Below are 25,716 nucleotides of genomic sequence, written 5' to 3'. Positions count from 1 at the left end.
CGGTAACCGGTACAGAAATCTAAATTATATTTTTTCTATAGAATACTAGTTATGACTAATCACACACACGTATGCACGCACGCACGCGCGCCCGTTCATGCACACATACGCACGCATACGAACACTCACGCACGCACAACCGTACTCATGCACGCACGTGTTCTTGGCAACCTAATATTATATGTACCTATTATACATGTTTCTTTACAGAATTCAACAAAGCCCTGCAGTATTGTATAGATAATGATATCGTACAGATACGGGCACATTTAGGCCGGGGTCAGACCAGACGCTCCAGTATTTGTTGCAATGGACCGTACTGCCTGCGTTAACCACACTGGCGACTTGTGTTGATGTTATGATGCAGGTAAGAGATATCCATATCCATAATAGTATTATAAATGCGAAAGTGTGTCTGTCTGTCTGTCTGCTAGCTTTTCACGGCCCAACCGTTCAACCGATTTTGATAAAAATGTAGCGAACGGTAATGTATGTCACACGGACCATAACAACGAATTATTTGACACCTTATTTATCAAAATCGGCCCAGTAATTTAGCCGTTACAGTGGAACAGACATAAAGACAAACATACATACATAGACTGCCTTCCTTTTGGCTTTGCCGTATTCGGGGGAAAAAGAAAAGGAAAAATAAACACCTTTAAACCTCAGCTCTGTATAATGTACTATGACGTTTCTTTCTCAACTGCCAGATAAACGTTATCTAAACGGATAAATTTGTCGCTTCGACAGATTCCCAATATAAAATATCTTTCACCTTTCTTCTTGACCTGCTCTATAAAATCTATTTTTGGTTTTCCTATGCTGTCTTCTTTCTTCTTGCCTTCAAAAATATTTAAAAAAAATCCCGAGTTAAAAGTTTTCTATATTCTCGTCTCAAGGATGCAAGGTATCTTTGTGGCAAATCTTTTCAAAATCAGTTTAATGTGACGCGGTAAACGGACAGACGCGTATTTCTTACTATTATAAATGCGAGATATTGTCGCATTTATAATAGTAAGAAATAATTAATATTTTGTTGGCAGTATGGGAAATGCTCGCATGTTCAGTTGCTGAAGCTAGTGCAGGAGCGAGTGGAGAGCGCGCGATGTCACCCCTACTGCCTCAGCCTCGAGTCGGCCGCTAACTGTGTCCAGGGACTCACGCTCTACGGCGCTTTAACCAGGGATAAAAAGTGAGTCATCTCAGTGTAAGAAATGTTTTCTTTTTAAAGTTATTTAGTTCTTTTCGATATGTAACGTAACACGCCAAACGACAATATAACAAATACTAGCTGATGCCCGCGACTTCGTCCGCGTGAAATTAGGTTTTTAAAAATCCTGTGGGAACACTTTGATTTTCCGGGATAAAAGTAACCTATGTGTTAATCCAGGGTATAATCTATCTCCGTTCCAAATTTAATCAAAATCCGTTCAGCCGTTTTGCGTAATTCAGTAACAAACATCCAAACATCCAAAAATCCAAACATCCAAACATCCAAGCATCCACACTTTCACATTTATAATATTAGTAGGAACTGGGATAACACGACAATAATAGAAATTGCTGGACAGTTTATCTGCTAGCTAGGTTCCATATAAAAGTAAAAGCTGACTGACTGACTGACCACGCACAGCTCAAACCACTGAACGGAGAGAGCTAAAATTTGGCATGTATTATGACGTAGACATCCGCTAAGAAAGGATTTTTGAAAATTTTACCCCTAAAGAAGTAAAATAGGGGTTTGAAATTGTGTAATCCACGCGGACGAAGTCGCGAGCTAGTTTGAAAATAAAAATAAATACTATGTTTTCTAATATTTTATTATTTTTTCACAGAGAAAAAGAAATATCGTATGAAGTCATTCCAGAGAAAATTGAAGAATGCCGCAGCTTGATCACATCAGTATTACCAAAAATTGTTGTTGATTTCGGTAGTTCCAACTCAGTTATTTGTGTCAATTCCGTTCAATCTAAATTGTAGATAGAAATATGTAGGTATAAGTCCCGCAAATTGCTAATGCGCGTGGCCGCCATTTTAGTGACGTCAGCACTAGACGGAAGTTTCGAGCTGATGGTATGTTTTTATTTCGGCTGATGTCCAAAATAACGTCATTTCGATGTTAATGAGACATGGTTCAAGCGCAATAGCAATTTGCGGGACTTATACATATTATGTAGAATTTTGAGGAAACAAGTATTTTACTCTGTGGAGGAAGTTTTAGTCAATCAAATAATTGTTTAGATTACATGTATAATGCGAACGGAATCGGGGTATCAGGCGGGGGGACGCCCCGCACACCCGCGCTCTCCCACACCGGCGGGGTGATTACGTAAAACGTTGCAGTAGCGACAGCAACGCGACAGCAGTAGCAATCCGATAATTCATTTGGTGTCTCTCTTCTTCTTCTTATTTTGCTTTGTGGCTACTGCTGTCTCTCTCTAGCCGCTGTTACGCGTGACGTTTGACAGCAATGATCGCGAGATTTACGCCTGTCGCAAGATACGTAATCACCCCGCGGGTTAGCGCGGGGGCTGTGCGGGGTGCAAGACGTCCCCACCCCGATTGCCATCTCAACCTGTCGCGTACTATACCTACCTACAGTTAGTAAACTACCTACCGAAAGCTTATTAGAATAAAGAAGCGTCTCGAAAATAACCCTAAAGTATGATATATTAATAAGTAAAATTAAATCGATATTTTTAACACCACCTATAATAATTGTACGTTGATGGAATTGCGCAACTCCGTACAACAACTGTACAAAGTTTTAACTCAATCGGGGGAAACGATATGCGTATAGGTAATGAAAAGACAAACACAGACATTCTGATATGTAAGATTTTTTAATGTGAGAACTTTGAATCTGTTATATTGACACTTTTTCTTCAATTATATTGTTTGGCTCTGTTACGAAATTTATTTTCTCTATAATTTTATTAATAATTCGTGTTATTTAATAAATAGCGATTCTGCTGTTTTATGACTTGTTGATTTCGCCATCAATATAGGTAACTAATATTGTTTTAAATTTAAAAAATTAGTCAGTTATTACTAGTTATGATTATTGTTAAATTACGATAGGGTACAACTAGGATGTGTTCAAATATATGTACCTAATCTGTTATGCTAGTGTATTGTTGTTCACAAATTATTGTAACAAAAATAGCTGTGATAATCGAGTCATTAATTATTTTATAAATATTTTGCTGGATGTCGGTAGTATAGGTTAGTAATATAGTGCTTTTTATGATTGTAAGCTTTTATTATTTGAGTACCTAATAATATAATAATATGACAAACAATTCTGATGTTTTTATTTTTAAACTCGCAATACTTTGGTCCTTACATTTTTTGGAAATCCGCACCGACGCCTTGACTATTGAACCGATGCGACTTTTATTGAAATCTTTCTTAAGAGCTTCCAAGACGGTCAAGCACGTATCTACGTGCTTGTCGTCAATCTTTTTGCTTGAGCCAAGCATTTTGGCCGTTTAAAGTTTGCTTGATTGTTTGAGTCAAGTATTTACGGTGATTGATGATTGATGCGATTTTATATTATTGCTTGACGCGACGTTCGGACAGTGTTCGATATATGCGAAAAGTGCCGTTGGCTTGATCAAGCTGCTTGACGGGCGCATCAAGCAAACAAATCTACGTTCTTCACCGTGTCGGAAACCTTTTAGTTTGAAATTTACAGTTTCCACAGGATTTTAAAACCTAAATCTACACGGAAGAAGTTCCAGTTGTCTGGCGATCAAAGTTATAGGTGGACAAGAATCTCATGAAAAATATTGAAGTGGGATTCCGGAGTTAGCACCCCTGTACTCTGTGAGTATCCTGTGTATATATTGACTGAGGTGAATTATTAATATTCACCACAGAGTACTATGTACGTAGGGTGTTCGCGGAGTAGAGTGTTGCTAAATTTTGATTTTTTTTCATGAGATTCTAGTCTACATATAGTTACCACCTATGGCGTCAGTAACACCGCAACCACAGAAATAAAAAAAATTAAGCAGTTCACGCTAGTTAGGGAACTCTACTAAACGTCGAGGCTTCGACGCGGGTCTTTGGCAGGCGTTAAATGTTTGTACATACTAATTTGACGCAGGTAGCCCTATTTTTCTATGGATAGATAGGTATTTAATTTGACACATTGTCGATTCGATCAAGCCGAGAGTTCCCTCGATTCATTCGAGTGCTGCGACACAGGCGCCACCGTCTGGAGAGTCGCTGCGTTTGAATGACCAATGAATAAAATAAAACAAGAGGTATGTTATCCCAATAATTATTTATGTACAAAATAGATATGAAAATCATTAAACTACAAATTAAAAACATAATTTAGTGTTTATGTAACGAAGTCGGTTTTTATTTTTTTTGTAATTTTTTTTTATCAATTGATGATCCTTTTATCAAGCGTAGCTACGCATGATTAAAAGGTTTTAATCATAAATTCTTAATAGCATAAGTATTATTCAATATTAATATCTTTATAATTCGAAATTGAATTGTTGCTAGATAATAATCATTAGTCATATAAGCTTACACAATTGGGGGACTGATTCCGATTATGAAATTAAAGAGTTGTTGCTCCTTTGCAGTTTGTAATTCTTTGGCAATACGGTATTTGACAACTAGTCAAATCAGAAACTTTTTATCAAACGTCAAAACGAGCACTTCGCATGTTTTAGGGTTCCGTACCACAAAATGAAAAACGGAACCCTTATAGGATCACTTTGTTGTCTGTCTGTCTGTATGTCTGTCAAGAAACCTACAGGGTACTTCCCGTTGACCTAGAATCATGAAATTTGGCAGGTAGGTAGGTCTTATAGCTGACAGTAGGGGAAAAATCTGAAAACTGTGAATTTGTGGTTATCTCACACAAAAAAATTTAAATTGTGGTCATAAACGAATAATTAGGATTTTCAATTTTCGAAGTAAGATAACTATATCAAGTGGGATAACTATATCATATGAAAGGGCTTCACTTGTGCATTCTAAAACAGATTTTTATTTATTTTTATGCATCATAGTTTTTGAAATACTCTACTAGAATATGTGCAAGACTATATATACCTTGGCAAACAAATTTCGTTTAAAAAGTCAAGACACCTAGACGAAATTGAAAGACGCGTAAAAATCACATGGAACAAATTCTGGGCCTATAAATACATACTTAAGTCAGATTTACCTCTAAATTTAAAAACAAAAATAATGGATTCATGTTTGCTACCTTGCCTTACTTATGCTAGCCAAACCTGGATATTCAACAAATACACAAAAAATAAAATCCAAACTGCTCAGAGGGCAATGGAACGGAGCATTCTAGGTCTGCGTAGAATACACAAAACTAGAAATGCAGCTATAAGAAAAAAAACGAAAGCTATTGATGCATTAAAACATGCCATGAAGTTAAAGTGGAAATGGGCTGGTCATGTTATTCGACTCACAGATAAAAGATGGACAAATACTGTAACTGAATGGCGTGGCCCAGTTGGGAAACGAAAGAGAGGTAGACCTGTAGAAAGTTGGGAAAATGAAATTAAAGAAACAGGAGGTATAAACTGGAGAAAAAAGGCTCTAGACAGGAAGACCTGGAAAAATCTGGAGGAGGCCTTTCTCGCTGAGGGGTCCTTAAAATAAAAAGAAAACAAATAATGACATTTCTAATAATTATTATATTTTAAGATTAAATAATAAATACTAACTAATGCATGCACAAGTAAATTGATCTATATAGCTGTGAATTTTAATTATTTTTTGTCAACTAATTATTTGTTTAATAATTTATTAAGGATGAATAAAAGGCTTTTTTATTTTTATTTTATTTATTTATTTTAGTTTTTGAATTATCGTGCAAAATGTTGAAAAAATACGACTATAGCACGTAACCCTCGATGCGCGAGCTTGACTCGCACTTGGCCGGTTTTTTTAGTTTAATCGATAATTTAAAATGGTTATTACACTTGAACAAAGGGATTTTGTGTGGAATGGCCGTCGTTCGGGGCACTCATCCAAGTAATTGTTGCAGGACACATTCTGCGAGCCGAAACGATGGTGAACGCAGTGCCTATCATCCAACTGCAGCTGTACGTGAACCCCGTGCTGCATTACTTGATCCCGCCCGCTGTCGTGTACTCCGTTGTACGTGCACGCGAAATTAGTAAAGGTACGGTGCTACCACTTTTTACCCGACTGCGGCAAAAGGAGGGTTATGTGTTTGACCTGTATGTATATACAGTACGCGGCAGAAAGTGATGTACATCGAACTTTAGAAGGAGATAGCAGATTTGCAGAGCGTTGTCTCAGTCGTTGCGACTGACAAAACGTCATATATATATATGAGTGACAGAGACAACGCTCTATAAAGCCGAAATGTCATTCTAAAGGCCAATGTTCATTACTTTCGACCGCGTATTGTATGTATGTATGTATGTTAGTAAAGGTACAGTACTACCACCTATAAATTGTACCGATGCACCTGCGCAGAAATCTTATTTTTCAATGACGCGAAAGTATCTCAGCCCATCATATCGCGTGTCCATCCGCTATTGGTGGTTGCCTACGCGCCATGTTTTACGCGTTCTTGTGTTTCAAATCTTGAGGTCCAACGCACTTACAGAAGCGCAGCGTTTTTACCATTAACGTCAAGCAAAACGGTCTGTATGTTTTTAGTCGGCGTTAGGTTGCGCTTTTCTACGCTTATGATATTAGTATTGATATAGATCAGGAGATAATTCACGCATTTCTGCTTTTAAATGACTTTCGTTCCTGTAATTAATTAAAACTCTTTTTAGACCAACTGTCTGCAGACTACCATCGCCTCAGAATATTGTTGAGACATGAATTCTTCCATTTAGAAAAGACTGAAGACTTGGTAAGTCTTTCACTGTATTTTCAATGTAAAAAAGGTTGTCTATGTTGTTATAATTACTAATAATTATTATAAGCAAAATATTGGGGCCGATTCTCTTGTACACAGTCTCTAAACTAAACTAAACTAAAATGGCACATCTAAATCTATAATTGCTATTCCTTTCACAATGTTGCTTGCGGAAAAGGATAGCACTAGATTTTGACCTGTTAATTTAGTTTAGTTTAGAGATTGTGTACAAGAGAATCGGCCCCATTATGTATCTTTTATTTTTATTTTTATTTGTAACATTGAAGTCCAGTTGCATGGCCAGAGGCTAAAGTTAGCGATTAACGGTTACCAATAAAAAGCAAAGTGAAGTGGTACAAATCTGTCGGTATTCATACCTCCATTTGGTCCAACGGTAACCGGTACAGAAATCTAAATTATATTTTTTCTATAGAAATACTAGTTATGACTAATCACACACACGTATGCACGCACGCACGCGCGCCCGTTCATGCACACATACGCACGCATACGAACACTCACGCACGCACAACCGTACTCATGCACGCACGTGTTCTTGGCAACCTAATATTATATGTACCTATTATACATGTTTCTTTACAGAAATTCAACAAAGCCCTGCAGTATTGTATAGATAATGATATCGTAACAGATACGGGCACATTTAGGCCGGGGTCAGACCAGACGCTCCAGTATTTGTTGCAATGGACCGTACTGCCTGCGTTAACCACACTGGCGACTTGTGTTGATGTTATGATGCAGGTAAGAGATATCCATATCCATAATAGTATTATAAATGCGAAAGTGTGTCTGTCTGTCTGTCTGCTAGCTTTTCACGGCCCAACCGTTCAACCGATTTTGATAAAATGTAGCGAACGGTAATGTATGTCACACGGACCATAACAACGAATTATTTGACACCTTATTTATCAAAATCGGCCCAGTAATTTAGCCGTTACAGTGGAACAGACATAAAGACAAACATACATACATAGACTGCCTTCCTTTTGGCTTTGCCGTATTCGGGGAAAAAGAAAAGGAAAAATAAACACCTTTAAACCTCAGCTCTGTATAATGTACTATGACGTTTCTTTCTCAACTGCCAGATAAACGTTATCTAAACGGATAAATTTGTCGCTTCGACAGATTCCCAATATAAAATATCTTTCACCTTTCTTCTTGACCTGCTCTATAAAATCTATTTTTGGTTTTCCTATGCTGTCTTCTTTCTTCTTGCCTTCAAAAATATTTAAAAAAAATCCCGAGTTAAAAGTTTTCTATATTCTCGTCTCAAGGATGCAAGGTATCTTTGTGGCAAATCTTTTCAAAATCAGTTTAATGTGACGCGGTAAACGGACAGACGCGTATTTCTTACTATTATAAATGCGAGATATTGTCGCATTTATAATAGTAAGAAATAATTAATATTTTGTTGGCAGTATGGGAAATGCTCGCATGTTCAGTTGCTGAAGCTAGTGCAGGAGCGAGTGGAGAGCGCGCGATGTCACCCCTACTGCCTCAGCCTCGAGTCGGCCGCTAACTGTGTCCAGGGACTCACGCTCTACGGCGCTTTAACCAGGGATAAAAAGTGAGTCATCTCAGTGTAAGAAATGTTTTCTTTTTAAAGTTATTTAGTTCTTTTCGATATGTAACGTAACACGCCAAACGACAATATAACAAATACTAGCTGATGCCCGCGACTTCGTCCGCGTGAAATTAGGTTTTTAAAAATCCTGTGGGAACACTTTGATTTTCCGGGATAAAAAGTAACCTATGTGTTAATCCAGGGTATAATCTATCTCCGTTCCAAATTTAATCAAAATCCGTTCAGCCGTTTTTGCGTAATTCAGTAACAAACATCCAAACATCCAAAAATCCAAACATCCAAACATCCAAGCATCCACACTTTCACATTTATAATATTAGTAGGAACTGGGATAACACGACAATAATAGAAATTGCTGGACAGTTTTATCTGCTAGCTAGGTTCCATATAAAAGTAAAAGCTGACTGACTGACTGACCACGCACAGCTCAAACCACTGAACGGAGAGAGCTAAAATTTGGCATGTATTATGACGTAGACATCCGCTAAGAAAGGATTTTTGAAAATTTTACCCCTAAAGAAGTAAAATAGGGGTTTGAAATTGTGTAATCCACGCGGACGAAGTCGCGAGCTAGTTTGAAAATAAAAATAAAATACTATGTTTTCTAATATTTTATTATTTTTTCACAGAGAAAAAGAAATATCGTATGAAGTCATTCCAGAGACAGTATTACCAAAAATTGTTGTTGATTTCGGTAGTTCCAACTCAGTTATTTGTGTCAATTCCGTTCAATCTAAATTGTAGATAGAAATATGTAGGTATAAGTCCCGCAAATTGCTAATGCGCGTGGCCGCCATTTTAGTGACGTCAGCACTAGACGGAAGTTTCGAGCTGATGGTATGTTTTTATTTCGGCTGATGTCAAAATAACGTCATTTCGATGTTAATGAGACATGGTTCAAGCGCAATAGCAATTTGCGGGACTTATACATATTATGTAGAATTTTGAGGAAACAAGTATTTTACTCTGTGGAGGAAGTTTTAGTCAATCAAATAATTGTTTAGATTACATGTATAATGCGAACGGAATCGGGGTATCAGGCGGGGGGACGCCCCGCACACCCGCGCTCTCCCACACCGGCGGGGTGATTACGTAAAACGTTGCAGTAGCGACAGCAACGCGACAGCAGTAGCAATCCGATAATTCATTTGGTGTCTCTCTTCTTCTTCTTATTTTGCTTTGTGGCTACTGCTGTCTCTCTCTAGCCGCTGTTACGCGTGACGTTTGACAGCAATGATCGCGAGATTTACGCCTGTCGCAAGATACGTAATCACCCCGCGGGTTAGCGCGGGGGCTGTGCGGGGTGCAAGACGTCCCCACCCCGATTGCCATCTCAACCTGTCGCGTACTATACCTACCTACAGTTAGTAAACTACCTACCGAAAGCTTATTAGAATAAAGAAGCGTCTCGAAAATAACCCTAAAGTATGATATATTAATAAGTAAAATTAAATCGATATTTTTAACACCACCTATAATAATTGTACGTTGATGGAATTGCGCAACTCCGTACAACAACTGTACAAAGTTTTAACTCAATCGGGGGAAACGATATGCGTATAGGTAATGAAAAGACAAACACAGACATTCTGATATGTAAGATTTTTTAATGTGAGAACTTTGAATCTGTTATATTGACACTTTTTCTTCAATTATATTGTTTGGCTCTGTTACGAAATTTATTTTCTCTATAATTTTATTAATAATTCGTGTTATTTAATAAATAGCGATTCTGCTGTTTTATGACTTGTTGATTTCGCCATCAATATAGGTAACTAATATTGTTTTAAATTTAAAAAATTAGTCAGTTATTACTAGTTATGATTATTGTTAAATTACGATAGGGTACAACTAGGATGTGTTCAAATATATGTACCTAATCTGTTATGCTAGTGTATTGTTGTTCACAAATTATTGTAACAAAAATAGCTGTGATAATCGAGTCATTAATTATTTTATAAATATTTTGCTGGATGTCGGTAGTATAGGTTAGTAATATAGTGCTTTTTATGATTGTAAGCTTTTATTATTTGAGTACCTAATAATATAATAATATGACAAACAATTCTGATGTTTTTATTTTTAAACTCGCAATACTTTGGTCCTTACATTTTTTGGAAATCCGCACCGACGCCTTGACTATTGAACCGATGCGACTTTTATTGAAATCTTTCTTAAGAGCTTCCAAGACGGTCAAGCACGTATCTACGTGCTTGTCGTCAATCTTTTTGCTTGAGCCAAGCATTTTGGCCGTTTAAAGTTTGCTTGATTGTTTGAGTCAAGTATTTACGGTGATTGATGATTGATGCGATTTTATATTATTGCTTGACGCGACGTTCGGACAGTGTTCGATATATGCGAAAAGTGCCGTTGGCTTGATCAAGCTGCTTGACGGGCGCATCAAGCAAACAAATCTACGTTCTTCACCGTGTCGGAAACCTTTTAGTTTGAAATTTACAGTTTCCACAGGATTTTAAAACCTAAATCTACACGGAAGAAGTTCCAGTTGTCTGGCGATCAAAGTTATAGGTGGACAAGAATCTCATGAAAAATATTGAAGTGGGATTCCGGAGTTAGCACCCCTGTACTCTGTGAGTATCCTGTGTATATATTGACTGAGGTGAATTATTAATATTCACCACAGAGTACTATGTACGTAGGGTGTTCGCGGAGTAGAGTGTTGCTAAATTTTGATTTTTTTCATGAGATTCTAGTCTACATATAGTTACCACCTATGGCGTCAGTAACACCGCAACCACAGAAATAAAAAAAATTAAGCAGTTCACGCTAGTTAGGGAACTCTACTAAACGTCGAGGCTTCGACGCGGGTCTTTGGCAGGCGTTAAATGTTTGTACATACTAATTTGACGCAGGTAGCCCTATTTTTCTATGGATAGATAGGTATTTAATTTGACACATTGTCGATTCGATCAAGCCGAGAGTTCCCTCGATTCATTCGAGTGCTGCGACACAGGCGCCACCGTCTGGAGAGTCGCTGCGTTTGAATGACCAATGAATAAAATAAAACAAGAGGTATGTTATCCCAATAATTATTTATGTACAAAATAGATATGAAAATCATTAAACTACAAATTAAAAACATAATATTATTATATACAGAAAAGTAACTTAAGTATTGTAGACTTTTCCTGAACGCCAAGTAATCACAAAAATATGTAAACGCATTGTATCATCTTAACAAGTATATAAAGATACATTGTAATAAGAAAAGGGTTAGAATTTTCATATTACGATGCGTGTAGACATTAAACATAACAATGTTATAAAACAATAAGTAATATTAATAGTTTGGACTGTGGACGCATGTAAGTACCTATATACCTAACAGTGCTAAAGGACAATTAATTATTCAACAAAAGTTTTATAACATCTGGAATCACATTTAGAGATCGAAAATAACTCACAACAGTTAGATACGTAACTTTTTACGAAATCCATACCTACTAATATTATAACTGCGAAAGTGTGCCTGTCTGTCTGCTAGCTTTTCACGGCCCAACCGTTCAACTGATTTTGATGAAATTTGGTACAAAGTTAGCTTATATCCCGGGGAAGGATTTTTTATCCCGGAAAGTTGAAGAGTTCCCACGGGATTTCAAATATCTAAATCCACGCGGACGAAATCGCGGGCATCATCTAGTAACACCATAAATATTTTTACATAAATTACGAGTAAATGCTGAATCATAAAACTTAACTTTAAAAGCCGATACACATTCTGTTCACATCAAAGTGTTCAGTAGCAAATTGGTGTTAATAGGGTCTTGGACTAGAGTAATTAAAATGATGTTATGTTTTGTATAGCGGTAGTTTATGGGGCTAAAATTCATCAATAAAGAGAATAATTAAATAAAAATCATGATTTTTATTTATTAAAATTAAAATTATTTTTTAAAAATCATGATTTTTATTTATTTTAACATAAGTAATTAATATTAAACGTCATGCTGTACAGAAGGCGAAACTAGAAGACGTAAACTTCCTTATTTCTTACGGCGGTTACGCACCCATCCGATCCAAGTCCGTGAAAATACGTTACTTTTTGTTTTGTATGGTAGCTATTTTACATAAATGTCGTAGATATTTTTTATATCCGTATTTTCTAAGCTTAGGATCGGATGAGTGCGTGATCGCTGTTATTATGTTTATTCTTTTCCGTTGTAAAAAGTATAGTAGGTACTATTTTAAGACCTGTTTATTATTTTTACTATTATTCAAGTAAGTATTTACCAAAAAATTGTATATCGGCCTTAGATCAAGACAATAATAATTTTAACATCCCAAATCAATAATTAATTAATCAATTCAATAACACCGGTATTGAATTATTTCAGAAGTGCATTTTATTAAACATCTACTGAGATATTGGTATAGAAAATTGTGCGTATTGTACTACTAACAATATGTAAAAGAGGACAGAAAGTCTTATAACGATAATAATTAGCACGAAAGCAATAATGACTCGTAGTATTACAGTATTTACAACATTATAATAACATATTATATTATACAAATCTCACACCCGGATTATAAAAGCGAAAGTGTGTTTGTTTGTTGGTTTGTTGGTTTGTCCTTCAATCACGTCGCAACGGAGCAACAGATTGACGTGATTTTTTGCATGGGTATAGCCAAAGAGCTGGAGAGTGACATAGGCTACCTACTTTTTATCCCGGAAAACCAAAGTGTTCCTAACCTAAAGTCCACGCGTACGAAGTTGCGGGCGTCAGCTAGTGTATAATATGGAAATCACTCACGATAGTTTAAACGCTAAAATTACAATAAGTTATTATAATTTATTATTAATAACATATTCACAATCTACATTTGAATTCAAACAGTAATTATATATATTCAAATGACTTTTACCATCTCTTTACCAACGATGCTTTCTTATTACTATCATACCACCGCACGCTACTGGTGCAGCGGTTTAAGTAAAAATTGGGTATTTTTCTACTTCTGAATTTGATAAATTAATTACTTTATTGAAAACTAGGATAGAAATAATGACGTACGCTGAAAAAAATATTAAAATCCAACAAAGATTTACAAAGTTACAGGCATTTTAATTTTGGAGTGGGAGGGTCTTCTATCCCTTTCTCGCATAACGAAAATTTGTACGAAACCGCACGAAGCTACTGCGGCATTCGTCACAATGACGTCATAATTCTATATCGCTATCTCTGTCTAATCAGAAATATTTAAATGTTTATAACTTTTTTGTTATTTGATCGATTTGATTACCCGATTGTTCGGTTGTTGTCGTTTCTGGTGCAGTAGACGTTCAGATAACTCATGAGGGGTGGTTAATTATTCTGTTAGTATAGCATAGTTTTTTCCTGCCGCCTCTCGTATTATTGGCAGGGTTGGAAAAACACCCATTTAAAAAAATAAGCTTGTTTAAAACACGATTAAAAACATGTTTGTTTAAAACAGAATTAAAAACATATTAAAACAATGCCATCCTTGATTATTGGTTACGTTCCCTCGTACGTTCGGCCCTAAGTCTAAGTCTAAGACTGAGATTATATAGGGCATAATTTGATCCCTTAGCGGGACTCTTGATCTTAGGGCTTGCATTGTAAATCAACTAATCATTTAGTGCTCACGCAATTACGCGTCTGACTTTGCTCAGTTTACTTAGAGTTAAAATAAGACAGATGTATGTCTGCTGGTATAAGTCCCGCAAATTGTTATTGCGCGTTGCCGCCACTTTAGTAACGTCAGTCTGAAGTTTCGAACTGATGGTATATTTTATTTCGGCTGACGTCAAAATGACGTCATTTCGATGTTAATGAGACATGGTTCCAGCGCAATAGCAATTTGCGCGTCTTAATATAGTAGTGATGTTCCGGATATCCGCGGGAGAAATAAGATCCGTATCCGTATCCGTTACTTTTTTGGCGGATCATTTACGGATATTTTACCGTATTAATTTTTTTTTAACACATAGATTAAATTCTATTCGTGGGTGATTAAAATACTATTAAATTTCAAACAAGCTATTTTTTATGTACCCTCCCAATGCAAGTCAAAACATGTCTTAAGTATGAAGTGGCATCAACTGTCGTTTCAAGGTCATGCGTATCGACGCCGATTGAGTAAATAAGTTAAGATCCGTATCCGTATCCGCGGATCTTGACGTCAATGATCCGTATCCGGAGCCGCGGATCTTGACGCCAATGATCCGTATCCGATTCGGTATCCGCGGATCTTGACGCCACTGATCCGTATCCAGATCCGTATTCGTGGATTTTGACGCCAATGACCCGTATCCGGATCCGTATCCGCGGATTAACATTTGTAATGATCACTAGTATAGATGTCAGCCGTTTTCAGTGGGAGTATTCAGTTGCGCTTCAATGTCTGGTTGATGAAAACGGATCGTATCTCCATGGGGCACAGCGTGAGCAGGCTATCGGGTAGGGGGTTGCCGATCGTGACGAAGGTCAGCGAGCTCTCGAACACCCCGTCTGGCGGCACGTCCACTAAGTCTGTTAGTGGTATCTGTACAATTAAAAAAATAGTTTTCTAAGTCCTGTTCCATCACAGAATATTTAATAGTCCTTCTCAGGATATAGAATGATTACTTCACACAAACATTATAATAAATAGCGACCCTTATTACAACGCAATAAGGTGCAATTCAGCGTTGTGGCCTAAAATTTAAGAAACTCCCCCTTTTATCGCTTAAATTCTTCTTATCTCTCTTTCTCATAAGAGATAACAGTTACGCGAAAGCCATTGAAGAGTGCACTGTCTTACAGTACGCGGCCGAAAGTAATGTACATCGACATTTAGAAGGAGATAGCAAATTTTTAGAGCACTGTCTCTGTCGTTGAGTGACAGAGAAAACGCTCTATATAGCCGAAATGTCTTTTTAAAGGCCGATATACATTACTTTCGGCCGCGTACTGTACCTCAGCAGTTATATACGAATAGTAGGACGCCAACACAACATCTGCCACGCTGATAACGCTCGTGAGGACGCGGGACCCGTGAATGGTCTCTCTAATATTAATATTGTGTTACCTGTCCGTCTCCAGTGGGGTAGGCCAGCGCGACGGCGCGGTCGCCGTAGCACGTATCGAGGTGTACTCGCTGCAGCGTCAAGCCCATACCGGCCGACGTCGACCCGTCTTTGTTCTGGAGTTTATAATATTGATATCTAGTCTTAGACGGAATTGTTGATAACCTATACACGACCTTACGCTCTCTAGCATCTTTGGAGTCTATGATTTGGGGGGCTCTATGGACTTAGAGGGGCTCAGATTAAACCATATACCTTTTATTTAACTTCTCACATATACTTTACAAGTAAGTATCGCCATTATCAAAGAGAATTATATTATAATGACTACGTTTGCCATTATCAATTTTCACCAAAGGTGAAACTGTGGTTATTATCTTCTCTCTAAGTTTCACCAGAAGTGAAACTGAATAATGACAAACGACTGACCTACCAACGCACAGCTCAAACCACTAGACTGATCTGGCTAAAGTTTGGCACGCAGATTGTGCCGTAGACATTTGCTAAGAAAGGATTTTTGAAAATACAACCCCAAAGGGGGTAAAATAGGGATTTGAAACTGGTGTAGTCTACGCGGACGAAGTCGCGGAAATAAGCTAGTAATAAAATATTTTTTTTTTTGTTCCTGTAATTTTATTTCTTGACTGTTATTTTATTTTAGTCTTATTTTTAATCTTATTTTTGTAAAAAAAAAAACGTTAATAATGTGATGTATAAATAAATGACAGTTAAATATGAAAATAGCAGTCTGTCTTACCTTAGCAGTTATATGCGAGTGGTAGGACGCCAGTACGACATCCGACGCGCTGAACAATGACCGCGAGTACGCGGGGCGCGGGGAGTTCTCGTTGGCCGTGTAGTGCATCGTAATTAAAGGTTGCAATAGTAGCTGTTGAGACACGTGTGCTCCTAGCGTTAGCTGACCACTCGCTTGCTCGCCAGATTTTGGCTGAAATAATGATTGGACAATATAATAGAAATAAGAAGATTTTTTAATCAAATTATCTTTTACAAATACTTGAATGAATGAATTATTGTCAAATACATCTACCATTGGTAGAGTGAACTAGAGTGAGGGAACTGTCTATTTGAACCTGTTGCGCGATTGCGGTAGACTGACAGCTACAATGTCACGATCGTAATCACCGCTGACTGGTTGACGCTCGCTCACTATTGGCTACAATGCATCGTTGCAACAAGAATAGCACAAATTCAGCCAATCACAACAATTGAGATTGTAATAATGATTGATGCAGGTTTTACGAAATCGCCCTACTGAATCAACGATATGTCAGATATTAGGATATGGTGACGTGAATCACGCCTGCCAGTGACGTCGAAGTTAAAAGTTCCCTAACTGTCGTGAACTGTGGCCACTGGTTCAAACAGACTTTCCTACAAAGAAGAAACTTGTGATAGCTGTAGAATCTTTCGTATGAGTTCGAGTGGCATCTAGTGTCTGTATGCGGAGACCACCACAGTATAGTCTCTTACCGTACTTACCGTGCAAGGGTTGTTGGCTTGCTCCACGATCAGCTTGAAGGTATGTCGGGTGCGCACGTTGTCGAGCACGCCCTGACTCATGCCTCGATTGTCGTCGCGACTTAACCGACGGTCTTGCATCACCTGCGTATATAAAAAATATTTATAGTAAATTCTTATATCTATACACTAGACATGTAGAGCCCTTTTATTTTTAATTTACTTCTAAATTACCTCGACTTGTTCAATCTGCAAGGCAGCCATACCCAGAGACGTAGAGGTGAGTAGAGTGATTCGCGAAGTATCATCCTTTATATATGTCACGGCGGGGAGCGGGTAGAAGTTTGTATGTAAAAGAATCTTCTCGATATGCCGTCCCCTGAATCTCCCCGAAACCACCCAAATTCACCCGAAACCACACAAATAAATTCTAAACTTACCGCAACTGCCCCAAATTACCGAAAGCAATCCACACTATTATCTTCGAAGATGGTTTCCTACCCCTAAATTACCTCTATTTCTCCAAACTGCAACACCACCATACCCAGAGACGTAGATGTGAGTAGAGTGATTCGCGAAGTATCATCCTCTATATATGTCACGGCGGGGAGCGGGTAGAAGTTTGTATGTAAAAGAATCTTCTCGGTATGCCGTCCCCTGAATCTCCCCGAAACCACCCAAATTCACCCGAAACCACACAAATAAATTCTAAACTTACCGCAACTGCCCCAAATTACCGAAAGCAATCCACACTATTATCTTCGAAGATGGTTTCCTACCCCTAAATTACCTCTATTTCTCCAAACTGCAACACCACCATACCCAGAGACGTAGAGGTGAGTAGAGTGATTCGCGAAGTATCATCCTCTATGTATGTCACTGCGGGGAGCGGGTAGAAGTTTGTATGTAAAATAATCTTCTCGATATGCCGTCCCCTGAATCTTCCCGAAACCACCCAAATTCACCCGAAACTACCCAAATTACCGAAAGCAATCCACACTATTATCTTCAAAGACGGTTTCCCACCTCTAACTTACCTCTATTTGTCCCGACTGCAAGGCAGCCATGCCCAGAGGCGTGGAGGTGAGCAGCGTGAGTCGCGAGGTGTCGTCTTCGATATACGTGGCGGCGGGGAGCGGGTAGAAGTTCGCTTGTATAGGTATCTTCTCGAAGTGACGGCGCTTTATCATCTGTTGAATTTATACAATCTACATATATAAAAGGTAAAGCTGACTGACCGACTAACTGATTTCTAACTCCTGGACGGATCGGGCTGAAATTTGGCATGCAAATAGCTATTATGACGTAGAAGGGGCGCTTAAAATTTATTGTTCTCTTTCTATCGCGTAAACTCCTAACTCTCTCTCTCTCTCAAGTGATAAAAGTTATGCAAATGATTCAGGCCGGCTGGTCTTTAAAGCACTGCTATTAGTTTCTGCTGCTGTGTTATGCTATTAATACTAACCTGCATGCCATTGATGTCAGTGTAGAAGACATCTAAGTTCTTGATGGCGGTGGAGAATCTCATGGCCAGTTCGAGGTCGTCCACCGCAGGGTCGATGAGTAAGGTGTTCCTGATCTCTACCTCGCTGTGGGGTAGCGACGGGTTGTTGTATACGGAGATCTGGAACAAATGGAGGTTTTAAAGCTTGACCATTACAAACTAAGGATTGGCAAAGACAAAACAAAAGATTCCTCTTCATCCTATTTTTTATTTTTTATTCTGATACATGTTACCCTTGACTGCAATCTCACCTAGTGGTAAGTGATGATGCAGTCTAAGATGGAAACGGGCTAACCTGGAAGGGGCATGGCAGTTTTTATTAAACCCTTTTGTTTCTATACGGCATCGTACCGGAACGCTAAATCGCTTGACGGCATGACTTTGCCGGTAGGGTGGTAACTAGCCACGGCCGAAGCCTCCCACCAGACCAGACCAGAAATTTAGAAATTATAAAATTCCAAACCCCTGCCAGGAATCGAACCCGAGACCTACCCACTAATAAGACCACTGTGCTTACCACTGCGCCAGGGAGGTCATCAGTTTAACCTCTATGTGGCAGTTAACTAAATTGAAAAGTGAGGACTGCCGACAGAAGTAAAAACCTTAAAATAAATTGTACCTTAGAATAATATGAAGTGGTTTTTTTTATTTGTCTGTGGGTCTGAAGTGAGCCTCCTTATAGTCCGCGACAGATCGATATTACAATTGGGGTATGAGGCGGGGGGACGCCCCGCACACCTGCACGTCAGCCGCGCTCGCCCGCAAAGGGTTAGCGCGGGGGTTGTGCAGGTGTGCGGGGCGTTCCCTCCCCAATTGGCATTTCGACCTGTTGCGAAATTTACTAAGTTGTAACTTCCTGGTACTGTATTCCTGATATTTTATATACTTATAGTCGGCGTCACGTAAAATAAGCCCTCAAAGTGGATGTGTCGCGACCGAAAGAAGTATACTTACAGCAAGAACAATTTCCGCATTCTTCGGGCTCATCAGGCCAGAATACAGCGTGGCCTTAAAGGGCCCTTCCGTGATGACGATTTCCGGGAACGCGTCCGCCTTGAACGGTGTGGCCGGCCCATCGGGGATGAAGAGATACGCGCCGCTGTTGTTGTCTTGACCTTTTTGTGTGTCATATCTGAAGGTATTAAACTTTATGAAATATATTTTTAATTTATTATAACTATCTGTTGTCTGCAACTTCGTCTGCGTCCCTCGGGGACTGTCTTTACCCGTGGATTTTCCTAATAAAATCTTTCATATAAACGTTGTTCTAGCAATAAATACAACAAAAAATGAATCGTCCAATTTGGCCCAGTCGTTCTCAAGTTATGGCGTGACCAAGGGAAATAGGGATCATTTTTATATATGTCGGAGAAAATAAAGCATACGAAATATGACGTCCTTTTTTATTAGAATTTATTTGAATAGCAACTGAGAGTAAACATGGTCTGTGGTATAAGCCTTGGTGAACGACACAGACATGATCTGTGGTACAGACCATCCAACTAAATCTCCAAGATTAACAAATATAATGAAATGATAGCTCCAAGGTATTATCACGAAATGATAATGAGATAGTGATATGATGATATTGTGAAGATAAAGCAAGAGCAACATGACATACATGACGTGACAGATAACTTACTGCACAAAATCCATATGGACAGGCGTGGTCCTGCCGTCGGGCGACACGACGGCCTTGAGCAGGCCGTGCTTGGTGGCCAGCACGCGGGCACTCTTGCCGGCCTGCAGCGTGACGTCATCCGTCAGGCGCGCGCTCGGCTCCACCGCGAACATCTTGGGCAGCTCCACGCTCCAGTACTCCGCGTTGTACACGCGCACGCGCGAATACGACGTGTATCTACCAAATAATTATTTCTTTCAATTAAGAAAAATGTTGCGCTCACTGCGCTCGTGCTTGCATTTTTGTTTTAGTCAACTCCATTAATTTTATTTTACAGCAAGTACCTGTTGTGAAAAACTCGCTGCGCTCGCACCGTAATTCCCGGTTGATTTATATTTCAGTTCAGTTCAGTTAAAAAAAATCTCGCTTTCCATTTTTTTTCAAAACTGCACCTTATTTCTTATTATAAATGCCTCATATTTACCTTTTCATATTTTTATTACTTCCTTAAATCAATTATTTCTCATGAGTTCTCATAGTGACAGTGTACATAGTATGACCCTATATCTAGCCTCTTCTCACCGGTTACGACAGTGGATATTTACGCCATTATTTGGCTACCTTCAGGGTTGAACACCTACAATACAACATAGTCAACAGACTTACTTGTTGATACTCATGTTGTCTCTCAGTGACACAGTGTACACAGTGACAGCGAGCGCGTTGACAGTGACAGGGAATGACAGGTGGAACTTGTTCGCCGCGAAGCCTAGCCTCTTCTCTCCAGTTACGACAGGGGATATCTGCGCCATAATCGGGTTGCCTTCAGGGTCGAATACCTGAGTTAAAATGAGTAATATAGATTAGAAAATCAAAAGAGGTTGAACTTTTTAAAGGGAAAACATTCTGCCAAAATTTTTCCCTTTAGGCCAGCCACATATTATCAGAAATTGTTTGTAAGAAACAATTCTGATGCGCGTCGGAAAATTCTCTGCTCGAACGTTTTGTACTAGATTCTGCAGACATGCCGCAAACTGTCAGAATTTTGAAGGATGGGATATTCGCTTCTAATGTTCGCTAAGTACAATTTCGGATAATAATAAGCGACTGGACTTAGAATAAAAATTGTATTATGTAACTGATCTTAATAAGAGATGCTTTGTGGTGACGGCAGATCAGAATGCAGTTGCCACCACCCTTTCTCTTATCGCGGGTTTCGTACAAGGTGAATAAGGGAATACAACGGAGAACGGGTAACAGCGTACTCTGTATTACTACTACCATCTACTGCGATCACCAACCCGTCTGTCCAGCGTGGTGATTATGGACGAACCCTCCCGTTGAAAGAGGCTTTTAGTCCAGCAGTGGATTGTTATAAGCTATTGATGAAAACGGTACTTTACCTCAACATGTGGCGTAGAGACGAACACAGTCAACACTTCGGTCCTCTTGAACGGCAACGCGTTATACAACAACAGACGTCTGGAAGGCGACATCACATCCAGAGCGATGGTGATCCGCGAAGGAATCTCATCGTGACTCCGCCAGATGTCGTCTACGTCGAAATATATGTCGTCCTGTACTTGGTCGAGTATGGAGGGCTGTTTGAGGAGGTGGTACGCCGCTTGCTGGATCGCTGATTGGCTGTTTTTGATAGCTTGGAGCATTCTGCAATATGATAAACTAGCTGATGCCCGCAACTTCATCCACGTGAAATTAGGTTTTTAAAAATCCCATGGGAACTCTTTGATTTTCCGGGATAAAAAGTAGCCTATGTCACTCTCCAGGTCTTTATCTGTACCCAAGCAAAAACTCACGTCAATACGTTGCACCGTTGCGACGTGATTGAAGGACAAACCAACAAACCAATAAACCAACAAACCAACAAACAAACACACTTTCACATTTATAATAAGGGTACTGATAAGGGTACTGATGTTCGCTTAGCATTAGCACAGAATAGTTAATAGTACCACAAAGTGTATAGTTAAAAGTACCAACCAGATACACAACAGATGCAGAAGAATTCATTCTACAAAGAAGTTTAAATAGAGCGTTGTCTTTGTCGTTGAGACCGACAAAACGTCACATAGGTATAAATGACAGAGTCAACGCTCTACAAAGCCGAAATTTCTTTCTAATGGTCAATGTACATCGACCTTTAGAGAGAGATACATGAGATTATGTACATACATATTTCCCGCCGGCTACTGTACGTCGGCGGGAAATCTTTGCTAGTGAGTTATTCAATACAGCATCATCATCATCATCATCAACCGATAGACGTCCTGGACATAGGTCTCTTGTAAGGACTTACACACACGACGGTCTTGCGCCGCCTGAATCCAGCGGCTCCCTGCGACTCATCTGATGTCGTCCGTCCAACTAAAGGGGTCTTCCAACGCTGCGTCTTCCAGACATACACTACATATTACATGTGAATATATACAGCATGGAATATCAATATCTACAAAAGAATACTAACTTCTTAGCGTAATCTTCCCTGACCTCATCTCGTGAGGTGCCAGTGACCCCGTCGTGATGCTGGAACAGAGCCAAGGAGCGCCTGGCTTGCTCCACGCGGTCCCGGAGCTGCAGCGACGTTATGTAGCTCACGGAGCGCGATGAGCATGCTTGCGATGTTATAATTTCTGCAGCCCTGGCGAGATATAGGTAAATCATCATTCATCAAGCACTATCTTTCATCTACTTTTAGTTAATCTAATATTGTAATATGTACGAGTATAAAATTGATAAAATTAAACGCAGTTTTTTTAATAGTCAGATAACCCATTCGAGAAATAAATTTAATAGGTTTGATTGTTGTTGAAAAATAGACCTTACTTAAATTAGCTGAAATGTAAGTGAAATTCAACTAAATGCCCAGCTATTGTTCGGAAAATACAAATTCTTAATTCCCCACAAAAAATTACAAGTGCCATTTTAAACATCGTGGCTTCCTAGAGATTTCTAATACAAAGATTCGTCTAAAGTTCATTAGTCATTACATATAATTATAACCTTCGTTACCAGAAGCAAACACCGGTACCAGTATGCTAGCTTTATTGATACCCTAGCCTAGCTTGCAGCGATACCCTAGAACTTCCAACAGGTTACCCTATCTGTCTGTATATATATAATTCAAAGTCTTGACTGACTTATATATCAATGCACAGCCTAAACCGCTGGTCCTAGAGACATGAAATTTGGAGGGGGTTTTCTTTGTAAAGAGTAGGTATCCACTAAGAAAGGATTTTTCGAAATTCCACCTCTTAGTAGGTTAAAGGAATGAAAATTGGAAAAGGGGGTGAAATGGGGGTTGAAAGGTCATATGAAAGTTCAATGTTTTTGAAGTTAGAGATACAAAAATCGACATTTAGGTACTGTGGATTCCGTACCTTAAAGTGAGACTGAGTGAGTAGGTAAGTATGGTCTGCAGCGGGAAAATTTCTAATCTCATGAGAAACCAGAAATTTTACGCAACAGTTAGTTTGAAGTATAACTTTCTTACCTAACATAGGCCAACAGAACCCTATCCATATTCTTGTAGAAGGGCCTAGAAGTATAGTAGCCGCTCCAGTAGTGCTGGTTGCGGTCCGCGTAAGTGAAGAAGTCTCCGCTCAGCACCGGGAAGTCGGACAGTTTTATCTCTTCGTGTACCGCTTTGAAATAGTCTTGTAGAGTGCCGAATTGGACCTATACAAGACAACAGAATAATACGATTTTTTATAATCTGCCAATCCGCATTTGGCCCCCATGGTGGACTACAGCCATAGATAACAGAAGGGAGATTTGTTAAGGAGGCGTGGTGCGTGCGAACTTAGCGGCGCTAAATACACTGCTTAACCGTTTCTGTCTTTCGTCGAATGTCGCTTCACTGCTCTCGATTTTTAACAAAATGCCGTGTTATTCAGTGGTTGTTAGCAAAAAATCAAGCAAAAAGTAAGTAACACTAAAGATGGCATCTCATTTCACACGTAAGTACAAGTATATCGTATATGGCTCAACTGCTGAGTCGCACTTGAACCATTTTTGGTAGTAAATATTCTCACCTCGGTGTTCCAATCGTCCTTGTTGTTGATATAGTCGATGATCATCTCGTAGTTCTGGTACTGATTGTCCCACTCGTTCGCGCGGTCGTAGCGGAAGTCGTCTCCCAGAGGGAACATCAACACGTTACTGCGGTACAACTGCGCCTTTTTGCGCCACTGGTCTAGTATCATCGAGGATCTAAAACATCCAAACGATGTTGGTTAGATGTAAGAATTTCCTTGATTATAAAATTGCATTTAGCAACACTTGAGATCAAAAGTGGTCATCCTTGCTAGTGTGTTAAGGACATCCAGCCCTCTCCCAGACTTAGTTTAGATTTAGAGCTAGCGCGCACCACGGTAAATTTCCGTACGTTATTTTTTCGCAAAATCTGTGAACAATAGAACTACATAGAAGTGCGCGCACTGTGAAATTAATTCCGGACCGGATTTTGATAGTCTTGTATTCAAATTTACGCAGTGCGCTCTCTCTTAGATCTAAGAATTTTCTGAATTACATTATTGAAACATTATTGAAATCAAAAGTGATTGTCCTTGCTAGATTTTAACGATCTGTGTTAGGACAACCAGCCCTCTCTCTCGCATACACTAGGTAGATATATTATATTAGTGTGAGCGCATATTACTTAGATTTAAACTATGATTGGAATTTAACAACTAGGTAATACTTATTAATCAAAAACTGAAATGGAGTGTGCGTATGTTGCGTGTGTGTATGTGTGTGGGCGTGTATGTGTATGTGTGTGTGTCTGTGTGTTTTGTGATGTGATTATGACCACCGAAAGTGTGGTTTAAACTGACGTGCGTCGTAAAGAATAATAAAATTAATGTGTTCAACGTACATGTTTAAAGTTAAACCGGGCGTATTTTTTTTGGTTTAAGACAGTTAGAGTTTTATTTCAGCCAATATATTAACAATTATGTACAAATTTTACACAATAGGCTACTTGACACTTTTTTTAAGTTGGTCTTAAATGGTTAATATTTGTCCTATTATATCAAAAAAATTAACACTATATTTTTTTGCGCCCTAATAACCGTAAAACTTTAATTTAAAAATATATTTTTCTTAGACAGGTGAAAACACTGGTCGGCCATGTTTGGCCGATAGATTATCTGTGCTCTGACGTCATGCATTTGTAAACAACAGCATAACCTCCCAAAGTTTAATAAACATGACTTCTACACTAGTTTACATGAAAAATATAGTAATTATCGTTATTGTATCATCCGAGAAAGTAAAAAACGCATCGATAAAGACCACAGGAAAGTTGTGGATTAGAGTGCCCAGTGAAATAAATATACGTAACACGCAAAGACTTGCTTAAAGGGATCCTATATGACTAACGACTTCAACCCAAATTTATTTTTGCAAAGATCACTTTGTTGTAAGTCTTACTTAATAACTTATTCAATTTATAAAGAGAAAACGATATTTTTTTACGTTTACTATGAGTTTTTAGAAATATATAAAAACTAGCTTATGCACGTGACTTCGCCCGCGTGGACTT

General features: G+C 38.8%; 3 protein-coding genes across 3 annotated transcripts in view; 2 read left to right on the top strand and 1 right to left on the bottom strand.

Moving 5' to 3' along the window:
* Positions 1 to 260: 260 nt before the first annotated feature.
* Positions 261 to 3,211, top strand: LOC117990574 (uncharacterized). Its single transcript, XM_034978035.2, has 3 exons — positions 261 to 367; positions 1,047 to 1,195; positions 1,839 to 3,211. Exons 1-3 carry the CDS (start codon positions 359 to 361, stop codon positions 1,981 to 1,983), a joined length of 303 nt encoding a protein of 100 aa, XP_034833926.1. The 5' UTR covers positions 261 to 358; the 3' UTR covers positions 1,984 to 3,211.
* A 2,830-nt stretch (positions 3,212 to 6,041) lies between these two features.
* LOC117990857 (uncharacterized) lies at positions 6,042 to 9,239 on the top strand. Its single transcript, XM_034978353.1, has 5 exons — positions 6,042 to 6,175; positions 6,804 to 6,883; positions 7,493 to 7,651; positions 8,329 to 8,477; positions 9,125 to 9,239. The coding sequence occupies exons 1-5, from the start codon at positions 6,061 to 6,063 to the stop codon at positions 9,237 to 9,239; spliced, it is 618 nt and encodes a 205-aa protein (XP_034834244.1). The 5' UTR covers positions 6,042 to 6,060.
* Positions 9,240 to 11,531: 2,292 nt separating this feature from the next.
* The window catches only part of alpha-Man-IIa (alpha-mannosidase 2), a 30,832-nt gene continuing 16,647 nt past the window's right edge, over positions 11,532 to 25,716 (bottom strand). Inside the window, exons 8-20 of the mRNA XM_034978004.2 lie at positions 24,206 to 24,383; positions 23,665 to 23,849; positions 22,639 to 22,812; positions 21,557 to 21,821; positions 20,820 to 20,992; positions 20,175 to 20,390; positions 19,487 to 19,664; positions 18,494 to 18,652; positions 18,066 to 18,218; positions 17,050 to 17,172; positions 16,304 to 16,495; positions 15,549 to 15,662; positions 11,532 to 15,023 (exon numbers count right to left, since the gene is read on the bottom strand). Coding sequence (XP_034833895.1) covers positions 14,865 to 15,023; positions 15,549 to 15,662; positions 16,304 to 16,495; positions 17,050 to 17,172; positions 18,066 to 18,218; positions 18,494 to 18,652; positions 19,487 to 19,664; positions 20,175 to 20,390; positions 20,820 to 20,992; positions 21,557 to 21,821; positions 22,639 to 22,812; positions 23,665 to 23,849; positions 24,206 to 24,383 — 2,269 coding nt within the window. The 3' untranslated portion in view covers positions 11,532 to 14,864. The remainder of the gene's footprint in view (positions 15,024 to 15,548; positions 15,663 to 16,303; positions 16,496 to 17,049; positions 17,173 to 18,065; positions 18,219 to 18,493; positions 18,653 to 19,486; positions 19,665 to 20,174; positions 20,391 to 20,819; positions 20,993 to 21,556; positions 21,822 to 22,638; positions 22,813 to 23,664; positions 23,850 to 24,205; positions 24,384 to 25,716) is intronic.

This window comes from Maniola hyperantus, chromosome 18 (assembly GCF_902806685.2).
Source record: "Maniola hyperantus chromosome 18, iAphHyp1.2, whole genome shotgun sequence".
NCBI lineage: Eukaryota > Metazoa > Arthropoda > Insecta > Lepidoptera > Nymphalidae > Maniola > Maniola hyperantus.
This window is presented reverse-complemented; position numbering and strand designations above follow the sequence as displayed.